General features: G+C 45.1%; 1 protein-coding gene across 1 annotated transcript in view; it reads right to left on the minus strand.

The window, feature by feature from the left end:
• Positions 1–27969, minus strand: part of CLCN5 (chloride voltage-gated channel 5) — a 47577-nt gene that overhangs the window by 10285 nt on the left and 9323 nt on the right. The window contains exons 3-10 of the mRNA XM_075259368.1: positions 26229–26385; positions 19889–20034; positions 17180–17279; positions 16080–16267; positions 14811–14933; positions 12538–12744; positions 3850–3930; positions 273–815 (exon numbers count right to left, since the gene is read on the minus strand). Coding sequence (XP_075115469.1) covers positions 273–815; positions 3850–3930; positions 12538–12744; positions 14811–14933; positions 16080–16267; positions 17180–17279; positions 19889–20034; positions 26229–26373 — 1533 coding nt within the window. The 5' untranslated portion in view covers positions 26374–26385. The remainder of the gene's footprint in view (positions 1–272; positions 816–3849; positions 3931–12537; positions 12745–14810; positions 14934–16079; positions 16268–17179; positions 17280–19888; positions 20035–26228; positions 26386–27969) is intronic.

A 27969-nucleotide genomic window follows, 5' to 3' on the forward strand; every position in this document is an offset into this window, starting at 1 on the left:
AAAGCATCCCACTGTATAGTCACACCCAAAATGGATGCCTAGACATGAGAATAGCGCAGCACATTGTTCGATATCATACAGCAAAATATAAGACGTTAATTGTCTCAATTGTCTATATGATTTTATGGTGAATATTACAGATAAGCAGGAGACTAGTCATGTGATTTTCAGTGTTTAAGGTTTTGGCATACGGAGGTGAAATCGTATTGTAAAGCAGAAGAAGACAAAAAAAAACAAAACATAGTGGTAATAAATACCATCTGCTATCTTACCTTCATGCCAAATGTGAAGATGGTGATAACCGCTTTAAAGATCAGCGCTAAGGACAGCTGCCACAATGCCGTGTAGACTCCACTACGGGCCGAGCGATCCGGTAAGCTGCCCACATTTGTGCTATTGAAGTCATTATTGTAGTCGCACAGTTTGGATGAATCTAGCAATCCACAGTCATTGAAAAGCTCAGATATCAGTTCACTAGAGCTTATTCTTGTGTACTCATTAGGAAAGGCTATAACTGCAGTGATGGCTGTGACAACTAGGACCTCAGCTACAGGATAGCGGCCCAGCTTCGTAGTCTTTCTTCTACGGCACCAAGCAATATTCCCTCGGATGAAGAAAGCACCCCATAAGCCTCCAAATATTCCCAAGAGAATGAACGGGATGAGCTCTAGTAGATGCCATGGAGCGTGAAACTCAACATAAAAGAGGACTAAGCGACTGTTTCCAAATGGGTTAATGGAGCGTAATGTAAAAGCCGCTACTAATGCGGCAAAGAATGACCTCCATAGAGTCTTCAGCGGGAAGTAATAACTCACCTGCAAGGGAAAAATAACAGAAAAAAGGTCAGCCATATGCGCACTTTCAATACCAAGACATTGACCATTGAGCTTATTTCACATCCCCACATGTACAGTATATATTTCAAATGTTCCATCTGCATTTACTGCTGGAATATCTGCAGTGTATTATATATTACAGTAGCAATAAATTAGAAGAGACTAACAAATCTCATTCACATATCCTACTAATTTTATAGTGAGTTTGGATGTTTGTTCCCTAATCACGCCTAAATGACCGAACGGATTTGCGTGAAATTTGCAAATGAAACATAGGCTACTTTATAGAGCCCTACCCCACCGGACTTCACGGTAAATTACACCAATTGCCACCGAAGCTGGGTGCCGCAGTAGGGGAAGTGGCTGAGGCACGGCGTACCATAACCACCGACAATTGCCTACATGTACGTGGCTCAGCGCCAACACTGACCCACAGACGAAGTTGCAGGCAGATGCTAGACAGAAAATAAATCTGTAGATTAACATGCAGTGCAGATTTTCATCCACAGTACATCAATTCTACTGATTTTCACTGCAGATTTTACCCTTTGCAATGCACAATCCCTGACCATTTTTTCTTTTATTCTACTCAATTTAGGCTACTTGCGCACAATGCATTATAGTTCAGATTGGGCACAAATGTAAAATAGAAAACTTTAGGTGAAATGTACAAGTCTGAAGGAATCTGTTCATTTGTGGGGAAAATACAATATTAAAGTACTAGCGGTAGTTCTGAGATATTTTCAGGTAGGAGAATCTCCGTCTAAATTCTTCATTTCAGTGCAATTTTCAATAAGCTGAAAACCAAGGAAAGATTCTAATACACAGAAATTTAGGGCTCGTTCACACGTAGGCAAAGGGGCGGATTTCGCTTCAAAATCCGCCCCTTTACAATGGTGGTCTATGCAGACCGCCGGGCTTCTTTTTTCCTCTAGCAGCAGGCTGCTGCTACCGGAGAAAAGAAGCGACATGTCCTATCTTCGGGCAGATACCGCGGCACGCTGGGCCGCGGCTTCCGCCTAGCGGCAGAACCCTCCTATGTCGGCTCATTCATTTGAGCCGACATAGGAGGTGAAAGCCGCGACCGCGATGGTCGCGGCAGGCGGGTTTTGACCAGAGAGAGACGCTGCTCGCCGCGTCTCTCTCTGTGTCAAAACCCGCGCGGACGGTTCACATGTGAACTGACCCTTAGACATGCCAGAAAGACGCTCTTTTCACAGACATTTGGTACATGGAAGTCTATACATATCTCTGGAATTTGTGCTGGGTTCTTAAAAGGATTCTATCATTAGAATCCTGTTTTAAAGCAAAACCCACATCAGAATAGCGTTAAAGGGGCTCTATCAGCAAAATCATGCTGATAGAGCCCTACATATGCGTGAATAGCCTTTACGAAGGCTATTCAGGCACCGCTAAAGTTATATTAAACTACCCCCCCCCCCCCAGTATTAAAATAAAACCCTAAAAAAGAATGTGATCTACTTACGCATCGTGTGTCTTCTTCATCCTCGCCTCCTCTTCCTCCGGTCCCGTCCTCCTCCAGCGCTCGCGAACTAACACCGATATAAAAAAAATGGCCTGGGTGCTTGCGCAGTAGCATGCGGTTTCTACTACGGCTACTGCGCAGGCGCCCAGGCCATTTTTTTTTTTTTTTTTTATCAGTGTCAGTTCGCGAACGCCGGAGGAGGACGGGACCGGAGGACATTGGAGGAAGAAGAGGCGTGGATGAAGAAGACGGCGCACCCTGAATGCCCGCCCAGCGTGCACGATCCGTAAGTAGATCACATTCTTTTTTAGTTTATTATTTTAAAACTGGGGGGTAGTTTAATATAACTTTAGCGGTGCCTGAATAGCCTTTTTAAAGGCTATTCATGCATATGTGGGGCTCTATCAGCATGATTTTTCTGATAGAGCCCCTTTAAGAAAGGCTATTCTTCCCCTACCTTTAGACGTCTTCTCCATGCCGCCGTTCCTTAGATATCACGGTTTACGTTTATATGCTAATTAGTTTTCTCACAGCACTGTCGGCGTCCCCTGTGCTGCGAGAAGACTCTAGTGCTACCTTATTTTTCACTCCCTCTGCCTCTTCTTCCTTGTACAGTCACGTCTTCTTCAAAAAGCTCCGATTGCGCATGTCTGTTGCCATTTTCCTGTGGCCGAACAGGAAAGAGGTGGCAAACAAGAAGGCGGCGCTGGATATTTTTCTTGCAGCACAAGTGACGCCCCCAGTGCTGTAAGAAAACTACTTAGCATATGGATGAAAACCGGGATTTCTACCGAACGGCGGCCCGGAGAAGACATCTAAAGGTAGGGGAAGAATAGCCTTTCTTAAGGCTATTCCTACGTGGGTTTAGCTGAAAACGGGATTCTAATGAAAGAATCCCTTTAACACCAAACATGTTGAAACAGCGCCTTACATGTAATCATAAACTATCAATATGTAATATATAGGGATCAGTAACTCCCGTAGAAGTGATTGGTAGATCTGGAAACAGCATAGAACAGTGAGGTGCGCTGTTCCTATAATTCCCATTCACTTCTATGAAGTTTCCTTAAAACCCAACCACTTGTTGGACATCAAGGATCTGATTGTCAGTGTGTACGGAGGGGAGGGAGAGCCAGGCGACAGAATCAGCCTAAGGAGGAGTTCACACGGAGTAAAGTGCCACGTGATGTGGCATGTATACGCCGTGTGAGATTTTGCGGCCGTATACGCTCCCATTGATTTCAATAGGAGCGTGGATCGTAAACGCCGCGTTATTTTACGGCCGTGATTTTGCGTTTACCGCTCAGTCTCGGCCCTTCTTTCAGGCTCCCACCTCCATATAGACATGTAACCTGCAGTCCATGTCGAATTAAAACAGCAGTCTGATGAAGAATAAAAGTTTAACATATTCACTTGTACTATTGACTTAGGCAAAATTCTGTTGAAATTATTTGACGATTGAAGAATTATTGCTTTAGATTTAAGATGAAATTACAAAAGTAAAAAAAATAAAAGTGTGACTGTTACCTCCTCTAAGCTGAAGAGGACTCCTCCAATGGGGGCACCAAAAGCCACAGAGACGCCGGCGGCAGCTGCTGCAGACAGCACCTAATTGTAAAGAAGAAAAAGTCAGCGTGGTTTACAGGGACACAGTTGTCCAAACTCTTTGCAGTCAGTTTATTTCCCCCTAGAGAATAGATGATGCTCATCCAATAAAAGCTAAATATAAAGCGACAATACAACCCTCACGTCACCTCCGATCCCTTGGCCTTCATCTTCCAATATATTCTGCTTCCACCTACACACAAGGGCTCAGGCAGACCCCCATTAATGGATTTGGCATTGTGCTGTAGGTATTTAGTTTTCTGGTTTTGATGAAGCAAGCATTGTCTGAGGGTCACAGCTCTTCGCTTTACAGCGTTTTTAAACCTTTTCTGCCAATATCGCAACATTTATAGGAAAACCATCAAGGTAAGAAACAAAGGTTTTTTGTTTTTTAACAAACATCCAATAAGTTTTGTTTCGGCTGCATATAAGAATTTGGGCACTTTTGATCTATATGCCAGACAGCTAAATAAACACCCTGAGCTACCCCAATGCCAGCAGTCCCCATTCCAGTGAAAATAGTGGCATATGCTTTACAACTAGTCGCTAGAGTGGTGGGGGTCCCAGCAGTGTAACACCTTTGCAATGGGGATAACTTGCTCTATAACTTCCTATATACTTGTAAGTGTATTACAATAAACACATTACTCAGTAGAGGGCGATGCTGAGCAGAGGAAATGAAGTTCTGATAATATGATCACATGTGACGATGCATGACAAAGGGAAAAGTGGCAAGTTACTGAATAGAGATGAGGCGAACACTGTTCGGATCAGCCGATCCGAACAGCACGCACCCATAGAAATGAATGGAAGCACCTGTGACTAGAGATGAGCGAACAGTGTTCTATCGAACTCATGTTCGATCGGATATTAGGCTGTTCGGCATGTTTGAATCGAATCGAACACCGCGTGGTAAAGTGCGCCATTACTCGATTCCCCTCCCACCTTCCCTGGCGCCTTTTTTGCTCCAATAACAGCGCAGGGTAGGTGGGACAGGAACTACGACACCGGTGACGTTGAAAAAAGTAGGCAAAACCCATTGGCTGCCGAAAACATGTGACCTCTAATTTAAAAGAACAGCGACGCCCAGCTTCGCATCATTCTGAGCTTGCAATTCACCGGGGACGGAGGTTTCCGTCCAGTTAGCTAGGGGTTAGATTCTGGGTAGGCAGGGACAGGCTAGGATAGGAAGGAGAAGACAACGACAACAGCTCTTGTAAGAGCTAAATTCCAGGGAGAAGCTTGTCAGTGTAACGTGGCACTGACGGGCTCAATCGCCGCAACCCAGCTTTCCCAGGATCCTGAATGGAATACACTGTCAGTGTATTCCCGTATACCCGATATATACCCCCGATACCCGTTCCAACGGTGTGCCCCCCCACCTTCACCCCAGAAATACCCTGCAAGTCCCCTAGCAATAGGATTGGGGCTATATACACCCACTATTTTTGCTACTGCCATATAGTGCCATTGTCTGACTGGGAATTCAAAGAATATATTGGGGTTACGTGCACCCACAATTTTTGCTACTGGTATATAGCGCCATTGTCTGACTGGGAATTCAAAGAATATATTGGGGTTACAAATACCCTCATTTCTTGCTACTGCCATATAGTGCCAGTTTCTGACTGGTAATTCAAAGAATATATTGGGGTTACGTGCACCCACAATTTTTGCTACTGGTATACAGTGCCATTGTCTCACTGGGAATTCAAAGAATATATTGGGGTTACAAATACCCTCATTTCTTGCTACTGGTATATAGTGCCATTGTCTGACTGGGAATTCAAAGAATATATTGGGGTTACAAATACCCTCATTTCTTGCTACTGCCATATAGTGCCAGTTTCTGACTGGTAATTCAAAGAATATATTGGGGCTATAAATACCCTCATTTCTTGCTACTGGTATATAGTGCCATTGTCTGACTGGGAATTCAAAGAATATATTGGGGTTACAAATACCCTCATTTCTTGCTACTGCCATATAGTGCCAGTTTCTGACTGGTAATTCAAAGAATATATTGGGGTTACGTGCACCCACAATTTTTGCTACTGGTATATAGTGCCATTGTCTGACTGGGAATTCAAAGAATATATTGGGGTTACAAATACCCTCATTTCTTGCTACTGGTATATAGTGCCATTGTCTGACTGGGAATTCAAAGAATATATTGGGGTTATAAATACCCTCATTTCTTGCTACTGGTATATAGTGCCATTGTCTGACTGGGAATTCAAAGAATATATTGGGGTTACGTGCACCCACAATTTTTGCTACTGGTATATAGTGCCAATTTCTAACTGGGAATTCAAAATGCGCAAGGCTCCCGGAAAGGGACGTGGACGAGGCCGTGGGCGAGGTCGGGGGAATGGTTCTGGGGAGCAAGGTAGCAGTGAAGCCACAGGGCGTCCCGTGCCTACTCCTGTGGGGCAGCAAGCATTGCGCCACTCCACAGTGCCAGGGTTGCTTGCCACATTAACTAAACTGCAGGGTACAAACCTTAGTAGGCCCGAGAACCAGGAACAGGTCTTGCAATGGCTGTCAGAGAACGCTTACAGCACATTGTCCAGCAGCCAGTCAGACTCTGCCTCCTCTCCTCCTATTACCCAACAGTCTTGTCCTCCTTATTCCCAAAATTCCCAAGCTTCACAGAACAATAACCCCAACTGTCCCTGCTGCCGTCAGGGCATCCAGTTGACCGGCGCATTGTGCGGGAGGAGGAGATGAGACAGGAGTTGGAAGAGGAAGTGGTGGATGATGAGGACACTGACCCGACCTGGACAGGGGGGATGTCAAGCGGGGAAAGTAGTGTGGATGTTGAGGCAGGTGCAGCACCAAAAAGGGTAGCTAGAGGCAGAGGTCAGCAGCTTAGGCGAAGCCAGGCCACACCCGGAATCTCCCAAGATGTTCCAGTTCGTACCCAGCCCCGAAAAACTCCCACCTCGAGGGCACGTTTCTCGAAGGTGTGGAGTTTTTTCAAGGAATGCGCCGAGGACAGATATAGTGTTGTCTGCACAATTTGCCTCTCGAAATTGATTAGGGGCTCTGAGAAGAGCAACCTGTCCACCACTTCAATGCGCCGTCATTTGGAATCCAAGCACTGGAATCAGTGGCAGGCAGCAACGGCAGGACAAAGGCCGCCTGCCGTTCACGCCACTGCCACTGCCTCTGCCACTGCTGACTGTGCTGGCGATGCACTCCAGAGGACGAGCCAGGACACCACTTCATCTGCCTCCGCCACTTTGTTGACTTCTCCCTCATCCTCCCCTGTTCCTGTCTTATCTCCTTCTCCTGCACCATCAAAGGCACCATCAGGCGTTTCTTTACAACAACCCACCATCTCTCAGACATTGGAGCGGCAGCAGAAATACACTGCTAACCACCCACACGCGCAAGCCTTGAACGCCAACATCGCTAAACTGCTGGCCCAGGAGATGTTGGCGTTCCGGCTTGTTGAAACTCCCGCCTTCCTGGACCTGATGGCAACTGCGGCACCTCGCTATGCCGTCCCTAGCCGTCACTACTTCTCCCGGTGTGCCGTCCCCGCCTTGCACCAGCACGTGTCACTCAACATCAGGCGGGCCCTTAGTTCCGCGCTTTGCACAAAGGTTCACTTGACCACCGACGCGTGGACAAGTGCATGCGGACAGGGACGCTACATTTCACTGACGGCACACTGGGTGAATGTAGTTGAGGCTGGGACTGCTTCCCAAACTGGCCTGGTGTACCTCGTCTCCCCGCCTAACATTCCTGGCAGGGACACGAGAAGAACACCCCCTTCCTCCTCCTCCTCTACCGCCTCCTCCTCCGCCACCGCCTCCTCCTCCGCCACCGCCTCCTCCTCCTCCTCCTCCGCTGTTAGATTGACCCCAGCTACGAGTTGGAAACGTTGCAGCACTGGCGTTGGTAGACGTCAGCAGGCCGTGCTGAAGCTGATCAGCTTGGGGGACAGACAGCACACTGCCTCCGAGGTGAGGGATGCCCTCCTCGATGAGACGGCAATATGGTTTGAGCCGCTGCACCTGGGCCCAGGCATGGTCGTTTGTGATAACGGCCGGAACCTGGTAGCAGCTCTGGAGCTTGCCGGACTCCAACATGTTCCATGCCTGGCCCACGTCTTCAACCTAGTGGTGCAACGTTTCCTAAAGAGCTACCCCAATGTTCCAGAGCTACTGGTGAAAGTGCGGCGCATGTGCGCCCACTTTCGCAAGTCGACAGTAGCCGCTGCTAGCTTAAAATCTCTCCAGCAACGCCTGCATGTGCCACAACACCGGCTTTTGTGCGACGTCCCCACACGCTGGAACTCAACGTTTCAGATGTTGAATAGAGTGGTTGAGCAGCAGAGACCTTTGATGGAATACCAGCTACAAAACCCTAGGGTGCCACAAAGTCAGCTGCCTCAGTTTCACATCCATGAGTGGCCATGGATGAGAGACCTTTGTGACATCCTACGGGTCTTTGAGGAGTCCACAAGGAGGGTGAGCTCTGAGGATGCGATGGTGAGCCTTACAATCTCGCTCTTGTGTGTTCTGAGAGAATCCCTGATTGACATCAGGGATAACTCAGATCACACAGAGGAGTTAGGGATAGCATCCGATCCGTCACAGCTGGAGAGTAGGTCCACACATCTGTCCGCTTCACTGCGTTTAATGGAGGAGGAGGAGGAGGAGGAGGAGGAGGAGGAAGAAGAGTTGTCCGATGATGTGATGGTGATACAGGAGGCTTCCGGGCAACTTCGAATCGTCCCATTGTTGCAGCGCGGATGGGTAGACATGGAGGATGAGGAGGAAATGGAGATTGAACTTTCCGGTGGGGCCAGAGGAGTCATGCCAACTAACACTGTGGCAGACATGGCTGAGTTCATGTTGGGGTGCTTTACAACCGACAAGCGTATTGTCAAAATCATGGAGGACAACCAGTACTGGATCTTTGCTATCCTTGACCCCGGTATAAAAACAACATCTCGTCTTTTATTCCGGTAGAGGGGAGGGCCAATCGCATCAATGCTTGCCACAGGCAATTGGTGCAGAATATGATGGAGATGTTTCTAGCATGTGACGTTGGCGGCAGGGAGGGCAGTTCCTCCAGTAGGCAACCAAGTTCTCACCGGTCCACACAAACGAGGGGCACACTGTCTAAGGTCTGGGACACCTTGATGGCACCCCCTCGCCAAAGTGCCGCCACGGAGGGTCCTAGTGTCACCAGGCGTGAGAAGTATAGGCGCATGTTGCGGGAATACCTTTCCGACCACAGCCCTGTCCTCTCCGACCCCTCTGCGCCCTACACGTATTGGGTGTCGAAGTTGGACCTGTGGCTTGAACTTGCCCTATATGCCTTGGAGGTGCTGTCCTGTCCTGCCGCCAGCGTCCTATCTGAGAGGGTGTTCAGTGCAGCCGGTGGCATCATCACTGACAAGCGCACCCGTCTGTCAGCTGAGAGTGCCGACCGGCTCACTTTGATAAAAATGAACCACCACTGGATAGAGCCTTCATTTTTGTGCCCACCTGTGTAAAGCACCCCAACATGAAACTCCATGTCTGCACTCAACCTCTCCAATTCCTCCGCATCCTCATACTCATCCACCATAAGCGTTGCACAATTCTGCTAATACTAGGCTCCCTCCACCCTGCTTTCCCACAACTCTGCTGGTTAGAGGCTCCCTCCACCCTGCTTTCCCACAACTCTGCTGGTTAGAGGCTCCCTCCACCCTGCTTTCCCACAACTCTGCTGGTTAGAGGCTCCCTCCACCCTGATTTCCACCAACTCTGCTGGTTAGAGGCTCCCTCCACCATGAATTTGCCCAAACTGGGCTGTTTAGAGGCTCCCTCCACCATGAATTTGCCCAAACTGGGCTGTTTAGAGGCTCCCTCCACCATGAATTGGTCCAAACTGGGGTTTTTAGAGGCTCCCTCCACCATGAATTGGTCCAAACTGGGCTGTTTAGAGGCTCCCTCCACCATGAATTGGTCCAAACTGGGCTGTTTAGAGGCTCCCTCCACCATGAATTGGTCCAAACTGGGGTTTTTAGAGGCTCCCTCCACCATGAATTGGTCCAAACTGGGCTGGTTAGAGGCTCCCTCCACCATGAATTTGCCCAAACTGGGCTGTTTAGAGGCTCCCTCCACCATGAATTGGTCCAAACTGGGGTTTTTAGAGGCTCCCTCCACCATGAATTGGTCCAAACTGGGGTTTTTAGAGGCTCCCTCCACCATGAATTGGTCCAAACTGGGCTGGTTAGAGGCTCCCTCCACCATGAATTTGCCCAAACTGGGCTGTTTAGAGGCTCCCTCCACCATGAATTGGTCCAAACTGGGGTTTTTAGAGGCTCCCTCCACCATGAATTGGTCCAAACTGGGCTGTTTAGAGGCTCCCTCCACCATGAATTGGTCCAAACTGGGGTTTTTAGAGGCTCCCTCCACCATGAATTTGCCCAAACTGAGCTGTTTAGAGGCTCCCTCCACCATGAATTGGTCCAAACTGGGGTTTTTAGAGGCTCCCTCCACCATGAATTTGCCCAAACTGAGCTGTTTAGAGGCTCCCTCCACCATGAATTGGTCCAAACTGGGCTGTTTAGAGGCTCCCTCCACCATGAATTGGTCCAAACTGGGGTTTTTAGAGGCTCCCTCCACCATGAATTTGCCCAAACTGAGCTGTTTAGAGGCTCCCTCCACCATGAATTGGTCCAAACTGGGGTTTTTAGAGGCTCCCTCCACCATGAATTTGCCCAAACTGAGCTGTTTAGAGGCTCCCTCCACCATGAATTGGTCCAAACTGGGGTTTTTAGAGGCTCCCTCCACCATGAATTGGTCCAAACTGGGCTGTTTATAGGCTCCCTCCACCATGAATTGGTCCAAACTGGGGTTTTTAGAGGCTCCCTCCACCATGAATTGGTCCAAACTGGGCTGTTTAGAGGCTCCCTCCACCATGAATTGGTCCAAACTGGGTTTTTTAGAGGCTCCCTCCACCATGAATTTGCCCAAACTGGGCTGTTTAGAGGCTCCCTCCACCATAAATTTGCCCAAACTGGGCTGTTTAGAGGCTCCCTCCACCATGAATTGGTCCAAACTGGGGTTTTTAGAGGCTCCCTCCACCATGAATTGGTCCAAACTGGGGGTTTTTAGAGGCTCTCTCCACTATGAATTTGCCCAAACTGGGCTGTTTAGAGGCTCCCTCCATCATGAATTGGTCCAAACTGGGGTTTTTAGAGGCTCCCTCCACCATGAATTGGTCCAAACTGGGGTTTTTAGAGGCTCCCTCCACCATGAATTGGTCCAAACTGGGGTTTTTAGAGGCTCCCTCCACCATGAATTTGCCCAAACTCTGCTGGTTAGAGGCTCAATCCACCCTGATTTTCAAAACAAATGTTGGTGCCAACCTCAACTTACTACAAGGGCCAAATTCACTGCTGGTGACAAGCTCTCCTCACTGCAAGTGCCAAATACACATGTTTCAAGGTGTTTTCCTACTGTCAGAGAGGTGGTATTGAGTGTGTAAAGTGTGTAGTTGTTAGGCTGTGATGTTGTGGTAATAGAGGGTCTTTGGTGTGTTAGATGCCCCCAGACATGCTTCCCCTGCTGTCCCAGTGTCATTCCAGAGGTGTTGGCATCATTTCCTGGGGTGTCATAGTGGACTTGGTGACCCTCCAGACACGGATTTGGGTTTCCCCCTTAACGAGTATCTGTTCCCCATAGACTATAATGGGGTTCGAAACCCGTTCGAACACACGAACATTGAGCGGCTGTTCGAATCGAATTTCGAACCTCGAACATTTTAGTGTTCGCTCATCTCTACCTGTGACGCCAGCCGGCCGCTGGCAAAGTCAGCGTCACAGCTGCTTCCATTCATTTCTATGGGTGCATGCTGTTCGGATCGGCTGATCCGAACAGTGTTCGCCTCATCTCTATTACTGAATGCTTTTATGGCTAGGTTCGCAAGTCCATCTGAGACTCTCCCGCAAATTTTACTGTAAATCAGTTTCTAAAAATGGCAGAAACCTGAAAGACACCGGTGGACCCCATTATAGTCTATGGGTTCCTTGGGTAACCCCTGTTTTAGGGGGACAGGTTCTCTGTCATTTGGGTCACATGGCAAACCTGAACGACAGAGAGCCCAATGCAAGAGTGCACCTAGCCTAAGTCTTCTCCATAATATCTGATCATTTTATGTTCAGACACTTTATTAGTCATTGTGCAAGCTGGTACAAACAAACTGGAAGATCTAAATTCTTCTAGAAGTCTGAGGACACTTGTCTTAATTATATATTTACACAGCACACACATGCAAGTACACTGCAGGGTTAATGGGAGGAGGAGGGGAGGGCTCCATTTAGGATCCTGATCTCCTGGCCAGAATGGACAGCAGTTACAGAGTCACTGTCCTGCATTACACAGATATCCTGTTGATGTGAATAAGCATTGCATAATGTTTTATTTCCCCAGTGGTGACACTGCAGAGGAACTAAACGCCTATTACAACTAATACGGGACATTTTGTGATCCGCTTATCGTCAAGGGGCCGTTTTAAGTGTTGACTGAGATTCAAGGAAAAAGGCAGAGGGCACCAAAATAATCTCCATAATAATCTCCAATTATCTCCATACACACTTACCTCTCTTCTCTTGGCTTCATTTTTACGATACTTTGTGAAGAGATGGCACAAAATATTACCACAACAGCATGCTACATGAATCAAGGGTCCCTCTTTTCCTAAACTGAGACCCGAAGAGACAGCTAGTACCAGCGTCATGGTCTTGATCATAAGCGTCCACTTTCCTAGGTATCCACGAATAATAAATCCACTCAGTATGGTTTTAATCTTTAAAAGAAGAACAGCAGACAGGTTATAATAGAAGAATAAACTATGTTCAATGAAACTATCTGTACAACAAGTAGGTGAACTAGGGAATAAACAGACAAGCTTGTGTCCTCATGCACCTTCCAAACATGGCATAAAACACACCAAGCATTGTTCAGAACAACCCCGATAGCATTGTACACTTACACTGAAAACCCCTTTAAGTCAGCAATGAATTTTAGGAAACAAATAGCAAACTGATGTAATAACATTTAATATTCAATCATTTACATATAGACGTAAATGTAATAAAATATGGATTTTGTGTACAGTCCTATGAAAAAGTTTGGGCACCCCTATTAATCTTAATCATTTTTAGTTCTAAATATTTTGGTGTTTGCAGCAGCCATTTCAGTTTGATATATCTAATAACTGATGGACACAGTAATATTTCAGGATTGAAATGAGGTTTATTGTACTAACAGAAAATGTGCAATATGCATTAAACCAAAATTTGACCGGTGCAAAAGTATGGGCACCTCAACAGAAAAGTGACATTAATATTTAGTAGATCCTCCTTTTGCAAAGATAACAGCCTCTAGTCGCTTCCTGTAGCTTTTAATCAGATCCTGGATAAAGGTATTTTGGACAAACAATTCAAGTTCAGTTAAGTTAGATGGTCGCCGAGCATGGACAGCCCGCTTCAAATCATCCCACAGATGTTCAATGATATTCAGGTCTGGGGACTGGGATGGCCATTCCAGAACATTGTAATTGTTCCTCTGCATGAATGCCTGAGGATTTGGAGCGGTGTTTTGGATCATTGTCTTGCTGAAATATCCATCCCCGGCGTAACTTCAACTTCGTCACTGATTCTTGAACATTATTCTCAAGAATCTGCTGATACTGAGTGGAATCCATGCGACTCTCAACTTTAACAAGATTCCCGATGCCGGCATTGGCCACACAGCCCCAAAGCATGATGGAACCTCCACCAAATTTTACAGTGGGTAGCAAGTGTTTTTCTTGGAATGCTGTTTCTTTTTGGACGCCATGCATAACGCCTTTTTTTTTATAACCAAACAACTCAATTTTTGTTTCCAAAATGAAGCTGCCTTGGCCAAATGTGCTTTTTCATACCTCAGGCAACTCTATTTGTGGCGTACGTGCAGAAACGGCTTCTTTCTCATCACTCTCCCATACAGCTTCTATTTGTGCAAAGTGCGCTGTATAGTTGACCGATGCACAGTGACACCATCTGCAGCAAGATGATGCTGCAGCTCTTTGGAGGTGGTCTGTGGATTGTCCTTGACTGTTCTCACCATTCTTCTTCTCTGCCTTTCTGATATTTTTCTTGGCCTGCCACTTCTGGGCTTAACAAGAACTGTCCCTGTGGTCTTCCATGTCCTTACTATGTTCCTCACAGTGGAAACTGACAGGTTAAATCTCTGAGACAACTTTTTGTATCCTTCCCCTGAACAACTATGTTGAACAATCTTTGTTTTCAGATCATTTGAGAGCTGTTTTGAGTAGCCCATGATGCCACTCTTCAGAGGAGATTCAAATAGGAGATCAACTTGCAATTGGCCACCTTAAATACCTTTTCTTATGATTGGATACATCTGGCTATGAAGTTCAAAGCTCACTGAGGTTACAAAACCAATTTTGTGCTTCAGTAAGTCAGTAAAAAGTAGTTAGGGGAATTCAAATCAATAAAATGATAAGGGTGCCCATACTTTTGCACCGGTCAAATTTTGGTTTAATGCATATTGCACATTTTCTGTTAGTACAATAGACCTCATTTCAATCCTGAAATATTACTGTGTCCATCAGTTATTAGATATATCAAACTGAAATGGCTGTTGCAAACACCAAAATATTTAGAACAAAAAATGATTAAGATTAATAGGGGTGCCCAAACTTTTTCATAGGACTGTATATACTGTATATTTCTATGGTTCATCTATTATGCCCTTACATATATTACTGACCACATCAAAGCTAGTGCACTACACAATCTAATAAAACAGCAGAAGTAATCCCTGACTCCTATCATATCACAGCATGAATACTACGTAACGTCTTACCTCGGGGATACCAGAGCCACAGGCATATGGGGCAAAGTTGCGAACCAACAAGACAGCAAGGAGAGAGAACAGGAGCGCCCATAGAATATACATGAAGTAATCGAATATATAGGGAAAAGCTCCCTGCGAATAGAAAAATATTACATTAGTCTTAAAACACATGAAGAGAAAAAAAAAAAAACACCTTTAAACACTTTCATGAACAGGAACATTCCAGATGCTATATCTAGATTACAATGGAAAGGACAATAAACATTAGACATAAGCTTTATAGTCATACATCCTGATACAAGCGGAGCAGCACAACAGCAATGTCTCACCGTTGGAAACTCTCCTTTGCATATAAACGTTCTGACAAAGACAATAGTTTACAGGATCGTTTCCAATCATTGCATGTGACCAACTATTCAAGAAGATATTCAAATAAAGCGCTCCGCCATCTTTGTCAGTGCCATATATTTTGAATGGAGTAGCAATGCACAACTTCAATGCAGCTGAAGAGGAAACAGGCAACATGGGAAATCGGTGGGGTCCCAGATTCATCTGAGAGCTAATAAGTTATTATTAACCATGACTACCCCCCTTAAAATCTACGGATTTCTTAACTATTTACTAGTGTTGCCATGTTCAGCCATTGAGCTTTATATCCCTAGATGTGCAACTAAGAGATAGCAAATTTCTAGCAGAATTTCACTGAGTGTATAATAGTATATCATAAACATGGACTCTGTTAAAATGTGACAATTTCAAGTTTGGCTGGAGGTACACGCCAATAATTTTCTTGAAAAATAAAATCTCAAGAATTAAGACTCATGAGAAATCATGTTTCCAATATGCACCAATAATGTTAGCATCTGTACAAGGTGGGCCATAAGTCCCGCACCACCCCTATAAAATGAGAACCGCGTGAAATTTAGTAACCAAATGTCATGATATATGGTTTGGCAGTGGGGGAAAAAATTTCAGGCTATGTTACAAAGTTGGCGGGCATCTTGAAATCCACCATCTTGGATGCAACTGTACTTTTTCAAATGGGAAGGGGGTGTTGTGATACATGAAATCGATAGAGAATTTGATGAGGAATTCAAAGGTGTGCGGGACTTATGGCCCACCCTGTAGAATGGTGAGGCGTACTACATTATTCTATACAGGAAACCACTGGCCCCCTTGTGTGACTGGGGTCCTTTGGGTGCATTTGGTGTGTGCTCCTCTCCAGCGCACATGGTAGCTCATGAACATCCAGTAACTAGAGCTTTAGTGTGACCTTACCTCAGACTGGCCAATGATCAGCTGTGACCAGGTTCTCCACTCTGGACAATTATTCCGGTCATCAAAAGTGACATGTTCAGACTTCCAGCAGCACTGCTCGTGGTTAAACCAGAACCACTCTACACAAATGCCGTCCTTTAAGTCTGTCATCCAGTGGGAGGAGATGTCAATGAGACCAGCTAAGGAGCCTACAAAACACAAGACACGTCTCCGTCACCATAAACACACAACAATCCTGCAGTATCAGCTGTAACGATAAGGCTTGGGATAGGAGGGTTATAGGTTTATACGTAAGAGCATATGCAGGCGACAGGGTTCAGTGACTGCATGGCATCAGCAGAAAAATAAAGGATGGAAATAGGTTCAGGAAAAATAGGACATTTCCTGGATTCTGCTGTGATTTAGTCTCCGCTTGGTCCTGTAAATAGAGCGTAAGAGATGGCAACTTTCCCAATGGTCATGGATTAGTTACCATTTTACAATGCAGCGGGCAGGTGTCTGCACCAGGTGCTGTAACAATTGACATATTAACATTTAACTATTGTGAGGCAGAGACTGCTTTCACACTCAGGCTGGGCATTTTACCTAGAATTGATTTATGCCGATTATTTAGGTCCCTTTTATAAATATGATATGGATTTAATTGAGACAGAACAACGTTATATTCAGATACTCTTCAGATACCTCGGTTGCATTCAACATCCCAACAGAGATCCAATATGAAGCAGTCTTCAAACCTTCACTTCACAATGAAAAATTTCCCTACATCCCATTTTGTGGTATTATTTTGTCCCTTTTATCAGGTTTTGACTGCTTCACACTACAAACTTAATTCTCCATTCATTTGGGCTGTGCATTTCTTGCATTAAGCCTATACCTGCCCACTTTGTAACGTCGCCCATAATATTGTGTGATATCAGAAGTAGAGATGAGCGAACACTATTCAAAACAGCCATTTCGAATAGCACGCTCCCATAGAAATGAATGGAAGCGGCAGGCACGCAGACTTTGTGTTCGCTCATCTCTAAGCAGAAGGATTCCCCCCCCCCCCAAAAAAAAAATAAATAAATTTAGCTCTGTAAACAAAGAATCCCTATTACCTGCAGAAAGACCAATGAGCAGCATTAACAACCATCCAGAGAAGGCATCACTGACGCTGTGCAGGAGAGCCCAGGCCGACTCCTTACTTTTGCTGAGGATCTGAAAAAGAAAAGTGGCCGACATTACAGATCTAGAAGGCTAAACTATAACTACTCTATACATCTAACAGCACAAAAGATGTGCAGGAATACTGTATGGAAAACAGCAAAACTCTCTGGTCTAGTGAGTGGAGTAAAAGAACCAAAACCAAAAAAAAAATTGACATTTATACTTTTATAAATCTACTAGCCTCTGCCTGCGACTTCATCTGAGTGTTGTTGCCATAGATGATCCACCTATATTCAGCCAATTGCTGCCATCGATGCTTTGCCTGCTCCAGCATTTTGGCAGCTCGCAAGCTGACCTGCTGCTGACCTTATTCCTCTCACCACACCTGTGATTGTTCTGGCATCTCAGCAGCTCACTGGGACACCATATAATGAGCGTGTTGTTGGTGCTGATGATCCAACTGCTCCAGCGTTTCTGCAGCTGTCAAGCTGGCCTGCCACTGAATACGTTCCTCACGCTGTGCCTGTGATTGTTCCTGCATCTCAGCAGGTCACTGAGATGCCATATAATGAGCGTGTTGTTGGAGTTGATGATCCGTATGCTCCGGCGTTTTGGCAGCTCTCAAGTTGGCCTGCCACTGAACGCGTTCCTCGAGCTGTGCCCGTGATTGTTCCGGCATCTCAGCAGCTCGCTGCGATGCCATATAATGCATGTGTTGTTGGCTTCGATATATTTTAATCGAGGTTACAATCTATCTATGTGCCAAATTTCATTCAAATCCGTTCAGCTGTTTTTGCGTGATTGAGGAACAAACATCCAAACTTTCACATTTATAATATTATTAGTTTAGTAGGAGGAGGATAGGATTAGTAGGATAGGATAGGATAGTAGGATAGGATAGTAGGATAGGGTCAAACTTCCTTTTAATACAAAAAAAGGCTGCAAAATTCCCATTAGCCATGCTCTAAGTATTACCAGGGAGACTCTGTCCCTACAACTGTACTCAATGCAGCATGTAGAGCTGAAGCATTTACCAAATGGGGGGGGGGGGGGTGAATGGTCCCTTTAAACAGCTGTATCTCCAGTATTATACAAACTAGAAAAATGTTTCTGGTATCACAAGACGGCTGAGAGTTATGTACTGGCTGTAAATGAATTAGAGATATCACTAGTGTTGGTGTGTGATTTTATATATAGCACGAACTGTTCATATTAAGCTCAAATTCCAGCCTTCCAGCTTTTGACTAGTAATATCTCAGGTTCTGTTATAGTTCGTACTTCAGTCTTCAAAACCAAATATACAGCCCCACTGGTTATGGGTTCAGCTTTACACAATAGCACAGTGTACGGACTCTCCTTAGTAAAGGCTCAGTTAGATGGTTGCTAAGGAGAATGTTACAGCCTGTTTTAGAATAAAAGGAAGTTATATTAATAAAGTATATTATTTATTTAATCTTACTTATATAGCGCCATCCTATTCCACGCCATTGACAATCACGGGCCCATATCGGGCTCCCAATCTACATTCCCTATCAGCAAGTCTTTGGAACGTGGGAAGAAACTGGAGGAAACCCACGCAAACATGGGCAGAACATACAACGCCTTCCCCACAGCACGCAGCCCCCCTAATATATACACGCACTACTTTTTATTTATTTTTTTATTATATTTTTTAAAGGTCTATTTTTTCACCATTTTATGGGAGATTCTATATATTACTATTGCGGCTGGTTATAGACCCAAAAAAAAAAAAAAAAAAAAAAAAAAAAAAAAAAAGAACTTTGCTTAACAATTCGGCTTATACTCAAGTATATACAGTATATACCTGTGACAGGCCCGAGTGCTTTCACAAGGCTGTCATAGGAACCAGAAAGTTCCTGCAATCTCACAGCACAGAAGCCTTACTGGCATCTAACAATCCGATGGTGGGGGCTGGGACTGCGGAGGGGGGAGTTGAGTCTTACTATGGGAATTACCCAACAGTGACAGTACCAGCTCTGCTTCTGAGCGGGGACCATATTTAAAGTATGTTCAGGTCAGAAGATTTGTGATCAAGCCAGAACAATAACACTGATGATTACGTATGGAAACAATAGCAATGTTGGTGAGAGTCATACAAGGACTCATGTTAGTCTATGGAGAATACAAAGCTGTGATCTAATCTTTATGGGACTCTTTCAATGGTTGTAGTTGAAACTGCACTCAGTAACTAGGAGGAGCATCCACTTACTTTTGGCCATAGGGATTCTTGCACATATACGGATTAGTATTATGGTAATGTAACCCTCAATCCCTCAGGAAAAACATTGCTGGTGCCCTCAGTAATTCTATTTGCATTGACCTGATCCACTGGCTTACATTACTGGGGATTATACTATAGACCCTGCAACAACAGCCAACATATCTAACAAGTGTTATGCACCCAAAATATTTAAAGGGTTATTCCCATCTTAAGACATTTATGGCATAGTTACGAGATATGTTAAACAGTATGGATCCCACATATGTCTCTAGAAGGGGGCACGTGGACTCCCCGCCTTATGAGATAGCGGCTCTGAATGGAGAGGTGACCCTTTCCAATTATTTCTATAGGAGTTTAGAGGACAGTTATTTTTATTACATCTTTCATAACTATGTATTACCTATTCAAAAACCATTACCTCTCTGTGTCGGTCCCGGTCTCTGGACTTCTCCCGCACCCAGTCAATAGTGTTAAAATCTTCATAAGTCCCAACTCCAGGCACCTCCAGGAAGTCCATCACATTGCTCGCACCATGGACGCCATTCCCATTGTACGTAGTAAAGCCTAGAAACATAGTAAATGGTGCCACAGTTTATTCACATTTTGGGTTGCAATAGAGGCTACAAACAATTTTAAGCTGAGAGGGGCTTTGGAGGAGGGAAGCAGAGGGGGCAAAGACCTGTATGCAGCCACAATGGTGCCTTCAGCTTAACGTTATATTAGCATTACTGATACAGAACTACTGCCAGTGTGAAGGCATCCACATAACACTCAGAAGGTACCAATGTCCGTAGCGTTGTATGGCGGCATTACATGCACTAGTTTTTCTCCACTATGTCCAATGTCAGATGAGGAGGAGGACTGGAAGTGCAGGGACACTAGTCTATCATGCAGGTACCATTTCCAGGTAGCTGCTGCCAAGGCAAATAAAATCATGACAGGACATAGTTTTGCCTCTATATATGTTACTAGACAGACTGTATCAGGAGAAATTTATTAAGACTAGAGTTCCAAGTCCCAAGCTGATGCAAGATGTATAGTAGTTATTAAAGAGGACATTTCACCGATTTGGGCACAGGCAGTTCTATATACTGCTGAATTCAGCGCACTGTCGGCTTTCCCGATCTGTGACCCAGGTAAAGAGCTAGCAGACCCGGTACCGTAGCTCTTTACAGTCAGAAGGGCGTTTCTGACAGTCAGTCAGGAACGTCCTTCTCCACAGCAGCGCCTATCGCGCTGTACAGTGTGAGCGGGGAGGAACGCCCCCTCCCCTCCTGATAATACTTGTCTATGGACGAGCACTGTGAGCAGAGGGCGTTCCTCCCCGCTCACACTGTACAGCACGATAGGTGCTGCTGTGGAGAAGGACGTTCCTGACTGACTATCAGAAACGCGCTTCTGACTGTGAAGAGCTACAGTACCGGGACCGAAAGCTCTTTACCCGGGGCACAGATCGGAAAAGCCGACAGTGCGCTGAATTCAGCGCACTGTTGGCTTTCCAGCAGTATATAGAACTGCCTGTGCCCAAATCGGTGAATGGTCCTCTTTAAGAGGCGCCTGTACACTACAATTGAGATCTACACCAGTCAGCTTTCTGGTTTAAGTTATAGTAAATTTAAATAATTTAAAAAAATAAAACAAGCAATCGCAGACACAAATTTCGTAGCAACAAGCAAGCAAAAACGCATTGTGTGTCATTGCATCGCATTTTAGTCACACAACTTTTTGTTGCACAATTTTAATGCCTATTCTAAATGGGTAACAAATGTCGCTCTGTTGCCCTAGCCTTATCCTTTACAACAACGTTCTAGCATAAATGATGCCAGAAACCCACACCAGCAAAGAGCAGCGCAGATTTCTGTTTAAGGCCCAAAGGACGGGCCTAATTTACAACGTAGTGTATACCTCATTATGGATTAACCCTAGAAACCACCTCATCTGAGAACAGTGGTCATATATACTGCAGAGGTCATGGGAAGCCTCCTCTGCTACATAGCACAAGTCAGCTAGATGATGCAAAAGCTGCAGAGATCATGTGACCCCTCTGGGAGCAAAGCACCAGCACATACTCCAACACAGCTGAACCCTGAACTCTAGTAAAGCCTACTTCCTTAGTTTTAATAAGGTCTAGAATATATATTAATATACCCATTACATTATGTCTATTACAAGATGGGGGTGGGGGACAGTAAGAAGCTCTAATGTTCATTAATGTTGATCCTACATGGCCCAGATGTCCACTGTGAAAAAGACAACCTATGATGGGAGTGAAAACAGAGCAGCAATTGCCTCATATCCCTGGTCACAGTCTGTAATTCGCCTTGAAGTTCTTCCCTAATTATTCAGCTTAGTTCCCTATAGATTCAGTCTATCTTATGTACTGATCTATAGCTATAAGGTTCTGCTCACCTGGGTTTTGTGTATTCATGGTCCGGACTGTTCCGCACGACTCGCACTTCCTGCCCGACTAAAGGTTAATTCTTTCTTTCCTCCTCCTCTTTCCACTTAACTAATTATTCATTTTCTGCCGGTCTCTCCTATAAATGTCTCCTTTCAGTACTTCAGCTTCATGTTCCCTAATAATAATCTACTTACATAGCTGACCTCCTGTACAACTCAGTATTATTATAGAAAAGAAAACCCAGATGATATCATCAGACGCTGCTTGTAGCTCCAGTCTCCCCAGTACTTACTGTATGTCAGGGCTACACTGACCGACTGACAGCTGCAGCCCGCAGGATTGTATACAACCTAAGGCTGGGTACATACGGTGCTTTTTCTGCTTGCAGTTATTAATTTCAGTAACGCCTAGCAAGTGCTATTATACGCACCACCTGTATCCTTACTGGCATAGCAGATATGTGCTCCGCTCAGGCGGCCTCATGGACACTGCGCTCTCCTGGTTCTCCTCTTATCTCTCAGACCGCACTTTCAGTGTATCATTTGTGGGCTCTGTTATTCTCCCCTCTTTCCCTTGCTGTTGGGGTTCCTCAGGGCTCAGTCCTAGGCCCCCTGCTCTTTTCTCTCTACACGCCTCCATTGGACAAACCATCGCCAGATTTGGCTTCAGGTACCATCTTTATGCTGATGACACCCAATTATACACATCTTCCAGTGACATCACCCCTGAACTCATACAGAACACCAGCAACTGTCTCTCTGCTGTCTCTAATATCATGTCCTCACTCTATCTGAAACTAAATCTCTCTAAGACTGAACTACTACTGTTTCCACCATCTAATAGATCTGTCCCTGATATATCCATTGCAGTCTCAGGCCTTACTATAACTCCTAGGCAGCAGGCCCGCTGCCTCGGGGTCATGTTTGACGCAGACCTTTCCTTCACCCCTCATATTGAATCACTCGCACGTTCATGTCACCTCCACCTCAAAAACATCTCCAGAATACACCCTTTCCTTACCAGAGATACACTAAAGACACTTATTGTCTCTCTGATTCATTCTCGCCTTGACTACTGTAACTCCTTACTAATCGGTCTTCCCCTCACTAAACTCTCCGCTCTACAATCTATTCTGAATGCAGCGGCCAGGCTCATCTATCAGTGTAGACGCTATAGCGATGCCTCGGGTCTGTGCCAGTCGCTACATTGGCTGCCCATTCAATATAGAATAAAATATAAAGTTATCACTCTCATCCACAAGGCTCTGTCTTTGGCATATATTCCATCTAATTGCCCTGCTAATTTATTGGATTGTGATTTTATATTTATGATAAATAAATCTTATTGTTTTATATATTGGTGACTTTTTGTGGTTTTCTGACTGTTGCTTTTTCCTATAGTTCTATATAATGTATAGTCAGTTTTTGATTATTGGAGGTACCATGTGTGTTTTGTCTCCATAATGCTGCACCTCCCTACATTTCCTCCCTCATCTCTGTCTACCGCCCAGCCCGTGCTCTCCGTTCACTCAATGACCTAACACTTACATCCTCTATTATCAGAACTTCCCACGCTCGTATACAAGACTTCTCCTGCTCTACCCCGGACAATCAGATTAACTCCCAATTTCTACAGCTTCAAGCGCAAACTAAAGACACATCTTTTCAGACAGGCCTATCACAATTCCTAATGTAAAAACTTTCGTACCGTAATTAGAATCCCCAAAATCTAACCCTCCTCTTTCCCCGCTCTCACATTACCCCACATGATATGATGCCATTTCAGGCTAACTTTATATGTCCAAGGACCATCCACATGTTAAAGGTCACGACTGGTGATGGCTCATAAAGCTTTATGTTTGTGAAATGACAGTCACCTCTACTACAAAATTGTCTGACCTCTGTATAAGCAATGCCGCCCCGGCTACCTCTTGTGTCACCCCCTCTACCTCATAGATTGTAAGCTCTTGTGAGCAGGGCCCTCAGTCCCATTGTGTGAAATAACTTTCTTTGTAATGTATCTTTCTGTCTGTATTTGAACCCTACAAATTGTACAGCGCTGCGGAATATGTTGGAGCTATATAAATAAAATTCATTCATATGTGCTATTTATGGCTTAAGCTAGATTCTCATGGCCAATATGCAATACATGCCATAAAAAACATCCATTTTTTCACAGCCGCCATGAACATGAGGGGCAGCACCCATACATTTGAGAGTATGGAGGGTTCTGTAAAAAAAAAAAGGACAAAAATAGCCCCTATTCACGGACATTGAAATGAATGCTGCTGTGTCACGTCAGTAGGAACATAGCTTAAATGTAGACAAGTGTGAAGCCCTGGAGCTGAAGGGCCTCTTCAGGCCCTATGGTCAACGGAATTTCCTCTGAAATGCAGTATGTCTTCTATCCAGTATTTGGGAGTGGAGAAAACCGGGCCAACCACACAGTTGTATTGTCATAATATATCGCCTTCCTGGAAAGAACATCGAAATCTTGGAATCACGACGGACCATCAAAATAACGGTCAAGTGAATAACCCCATTCACTGACATTGAGTTCAATGCTGCCCTGGTCACATGGACATTAGTCACTGTCATGTGACTAGAGCATAATCCCACATTGCGGAAAAACTGCTGCTTTTTTTTGTTGTTGTTGCAGATTTTGCTGCAGTTTTTGGAGCAAAGCCTAGAAGTGACTATAGAAGTAATGGGAAATCTATAGGGAGCTCTTCTACTTCTACCTTCTCCTCACTTTGGTTTAATAAACCGCACCAAAAATTCCCAAAAAATTTTAAAAAAAGAAAGTTTTTGCGCAACATGGGGCCTTAGCCTTTACCTGAAGTTAAAAACTACAAGCTTCTCTTAAAGGGGTTCCCAGGAATTACCATACTCACGTAGCCCCGGTGATTTGGTGTCCTCTGCTGCTGTCTGGTTCAGTGGCGCACAGTGGATTGTTCCAGCAGAAGTCCTTGCCACACATGACTACTGAGGCCAATCAGGTCTCAGAAGTCACAGGAGAGGGACATGGGATGTTAGTAGTGACATATGTGAGTGACGTCCTGAGTCTTTTCTTGTCGTGTAATTTGAGGGCTTCTCCCAAAACAAGACCCCGGATGCTGGACTGAACAGTGACAGGAGACCAGGGAGTAAGTTGTGTTTTGTTTGTTTGTTTTCACATTGGGGTGAATGCAGACAGACACCAGAAAGAGGGTGATCTATCTGCCACAATCACCGGTGTCAGAGGAGAGCAACGGACATTAAATAACAGTAGTGTAAGCCCACCCTAAAAGGACTTTTGCTTAGATGTAGGTTTACAACTATACAGAGATATGGTTACTGGAGGTCAGCATATAGCCGAGAAAAAAGAAACAATGATACTCACCTGTTGCACTCTGTTGTCTGCTGCTAGTGCCTGTGTCGGCGGAAGTTCTGCGCTGCGTGTGGCGTCACTGGTTCCTTTTCTTTCTTAAATGTAGATTGTGAGCCCCATATAGGTATCACAATGTACTTTTTTTTCCTATCAGTAGGTCTTTGTAGAATGGGAGGAAATCCATGCAAACATGGGGAGAACATACAAACTCCTTGCAGATGTTGTTCCTGGCAGTATTTGAACCCAGGACTCCCGCGCTGCAAGTCTGCAGTGCTAATCACTGAGCCACCGTGTTGCCCCATCACCGGTTCCTTTTCTGTGGCTGTTGAGATCACTGCTTACTGGACTAAACATGGATGGCAGACAATGGAACATTCCTCCCTCCCCGGCCTCTTCCAGGATTTCCAAAATTCGTGGACCACCCCTCACTCTCAGACACACTCTCATATGCCAGAATTGAAATCTACACCAGTCAGAAACTGGTCATAAATATAGGATTGGTAGGGGGGCAATACCTTGCCCTTGGACCGATCCTCTCTATGGAACCACTTTTGGCGCCCCTCCAGTACACTATACGAGGCCAGAAGTAGAAAGCTCAGTCCACTGTATAGCGGCCGGATGTCTTCATAGCACTTCAGTTCCCATTGGCAGTGAAGGAGCCAGGCTGCTATATGCAACGGATGGAGCTTTCAGCTTCTGGACCTATTTACAGGACGGGTGTCGGAAACAACTACATACAAAAAGGAAAAAAAAAAAACTGCACCACATATCAGAGTGAGGATGCCAGAAATGTATGCCAACAAGAAGTCTTCAGAGAGTTCTGTTTAGGCCCATGGACCTCCGAGGACGCACCTGATTTATAACTTTAGGCACAAGCCCTGGCAAGGATTCTACACCCGCCTTGATAAGCCACTCCCACCAAGTACAAATAAGTCTTTCCATAGCCTTATTTATTGGTGCACACTTTACTAGACAATCTTAAAATTACCTTCAGCCATTTCTCGGTCTATAGGTGGAACGTCATCAGTCATAGTAAAATCCAAGGTGGCGTCTGTAATCTCGACCATATCTTCATCGCTCGTACTGCTGTGAAAACTGTTAAGGCTGGAGCGGCGGAATCCCTTGTTGTCCATCTTTGGTGCAACCTAAAATGCATTTACACCAGTCAGAAGCAGAAAACAAGAAAATCCCACAAGTCAGAGAGAGGGATCTACCTGCAGCTTATACCAAGGTGTGGGTGTCTGAGGAGCAAAGTCCTGCTGTCTTGACATAACGTAAAGGTGCAGCCTGGTCTTATCTCACAACAGAACGTAAAGAATGGAGCGGAATGACAGGAAAGATTATAAAAGAAAGCAACAGATTGCAGGGCAGAAGAAACGAGAAACCGCAGAGCACTGACCACGCTCAAAGGAAGGAAAAGCAGCTTCCTGCTTAGTCCTAAAACGCTGATGCACTCTTCACCAGAAATAAAAGGCTCCACAGATTCCGCTTTGTCTGTGTTCTGCAGCTTTCACATGAACAAGCTATTTGAAGTGTTGTTTATATAAAAAAAAAAAAAAAAAAAAAACCACAACAGATGTTTTTGATCAGTGTCCAACCCACGTCAAACATTTTTCTTTTTGCAGACGCTATATTCAGATTTTTAATCATCACCTACGATGAATCTTGACTCTAAAATAAAGGCGTATTTCAGGGTCACCATGTCTAGTGGGCGGTCCCCATCTTTCCGCTCCTAGAACTGCCCACCTGACTGTACAGAACATAACTGGTGAAGGTGGTGAAAGGCCCTCTTTTAGGCCGAGGTCCCATGGGCCGGAAAGGCCGCAATTTGCCCGCGGTGGAAACAACACATGAAAAATTGTGGCGTTTTAGAGTTCTTGCAAAGTGGATGGGATACATGCGAATCCCATGCCCACTTTGCGTAAAAAATTGCAGCGCGGACACACTGCGATTTCCAAAACCATTCAGGTTTTGGAAATCACAGCATGTCAATTATATCTACGTAAACGCTGGCACCTTTCCCGTAGATATAATGGGAAGAGAGAGAGAGAAAGTCCGTGGAGGAAAACTCCGGGAACTTTCTCTTCAAAGCACTGCGGGAAGAACCGTAATGCGTTCACACCACAGTTGTTCCCGCCCACAGCGCTTTAGCGCTGCATTTACGGCCCACGGGGCCTTAACCTAAATGTGACAAACTCTATAACAGGGGTTGGCAACTCCTGGCAACCAAGCCAAGAGTGGAACATGAGCGATATTTGCCTAATACAGCAGATTAGTCTAGAAAGAAGCAAGTAAACGCCAACAAGGGTTAACTCCAGCGACAACCGCCAGAGGCTACAGCTCCTCCAGGCAGCTGAATGGCATGTGTGTTAGAGTAGATCAGATATTATTAGGTCAATTGTAGGGTGAACCCTGAAAACCACTTTAGGTCACTACACAGGTTTTAGAATTTTTTGGTGCAGATTTGCTGAGGTCTATTGAAACAAAACCAAAGGATGCATCAAAAGGAATGGGAAATGTAAAGGTAGAACTTCTCCTTTCTGCTAAATCCAACCTTGGCTTTGGCTCAAAGACCAGAGCAAAATCTGTAACGAAAAAAAATGCAGCTTTTCTGCAATATGTGGTCACAGCCTTAAAGAGGTTCCTTCCCTAACAATGCCACATTTGTACATGGGCTACTCAGTCTCACTCACCTATGATTGTATAAAAAAGATACAGCCTGGATAAGT

The sequence above is a fragment of the Leptodactylus fuscus genome, chromosome 11 (assembly GCF_031893055.1).
Source record: "Leptodactylus fuscus isolate aLepFus1 chromosome 11, aLepFus1.hap2, whole genome shotgun sequence".
NCBI lineage: Eukaryota > Metazoa > Chordata > Amphibia > Anura > Leptodactylidae > Leptodactylus > Leptodactylus fuscus.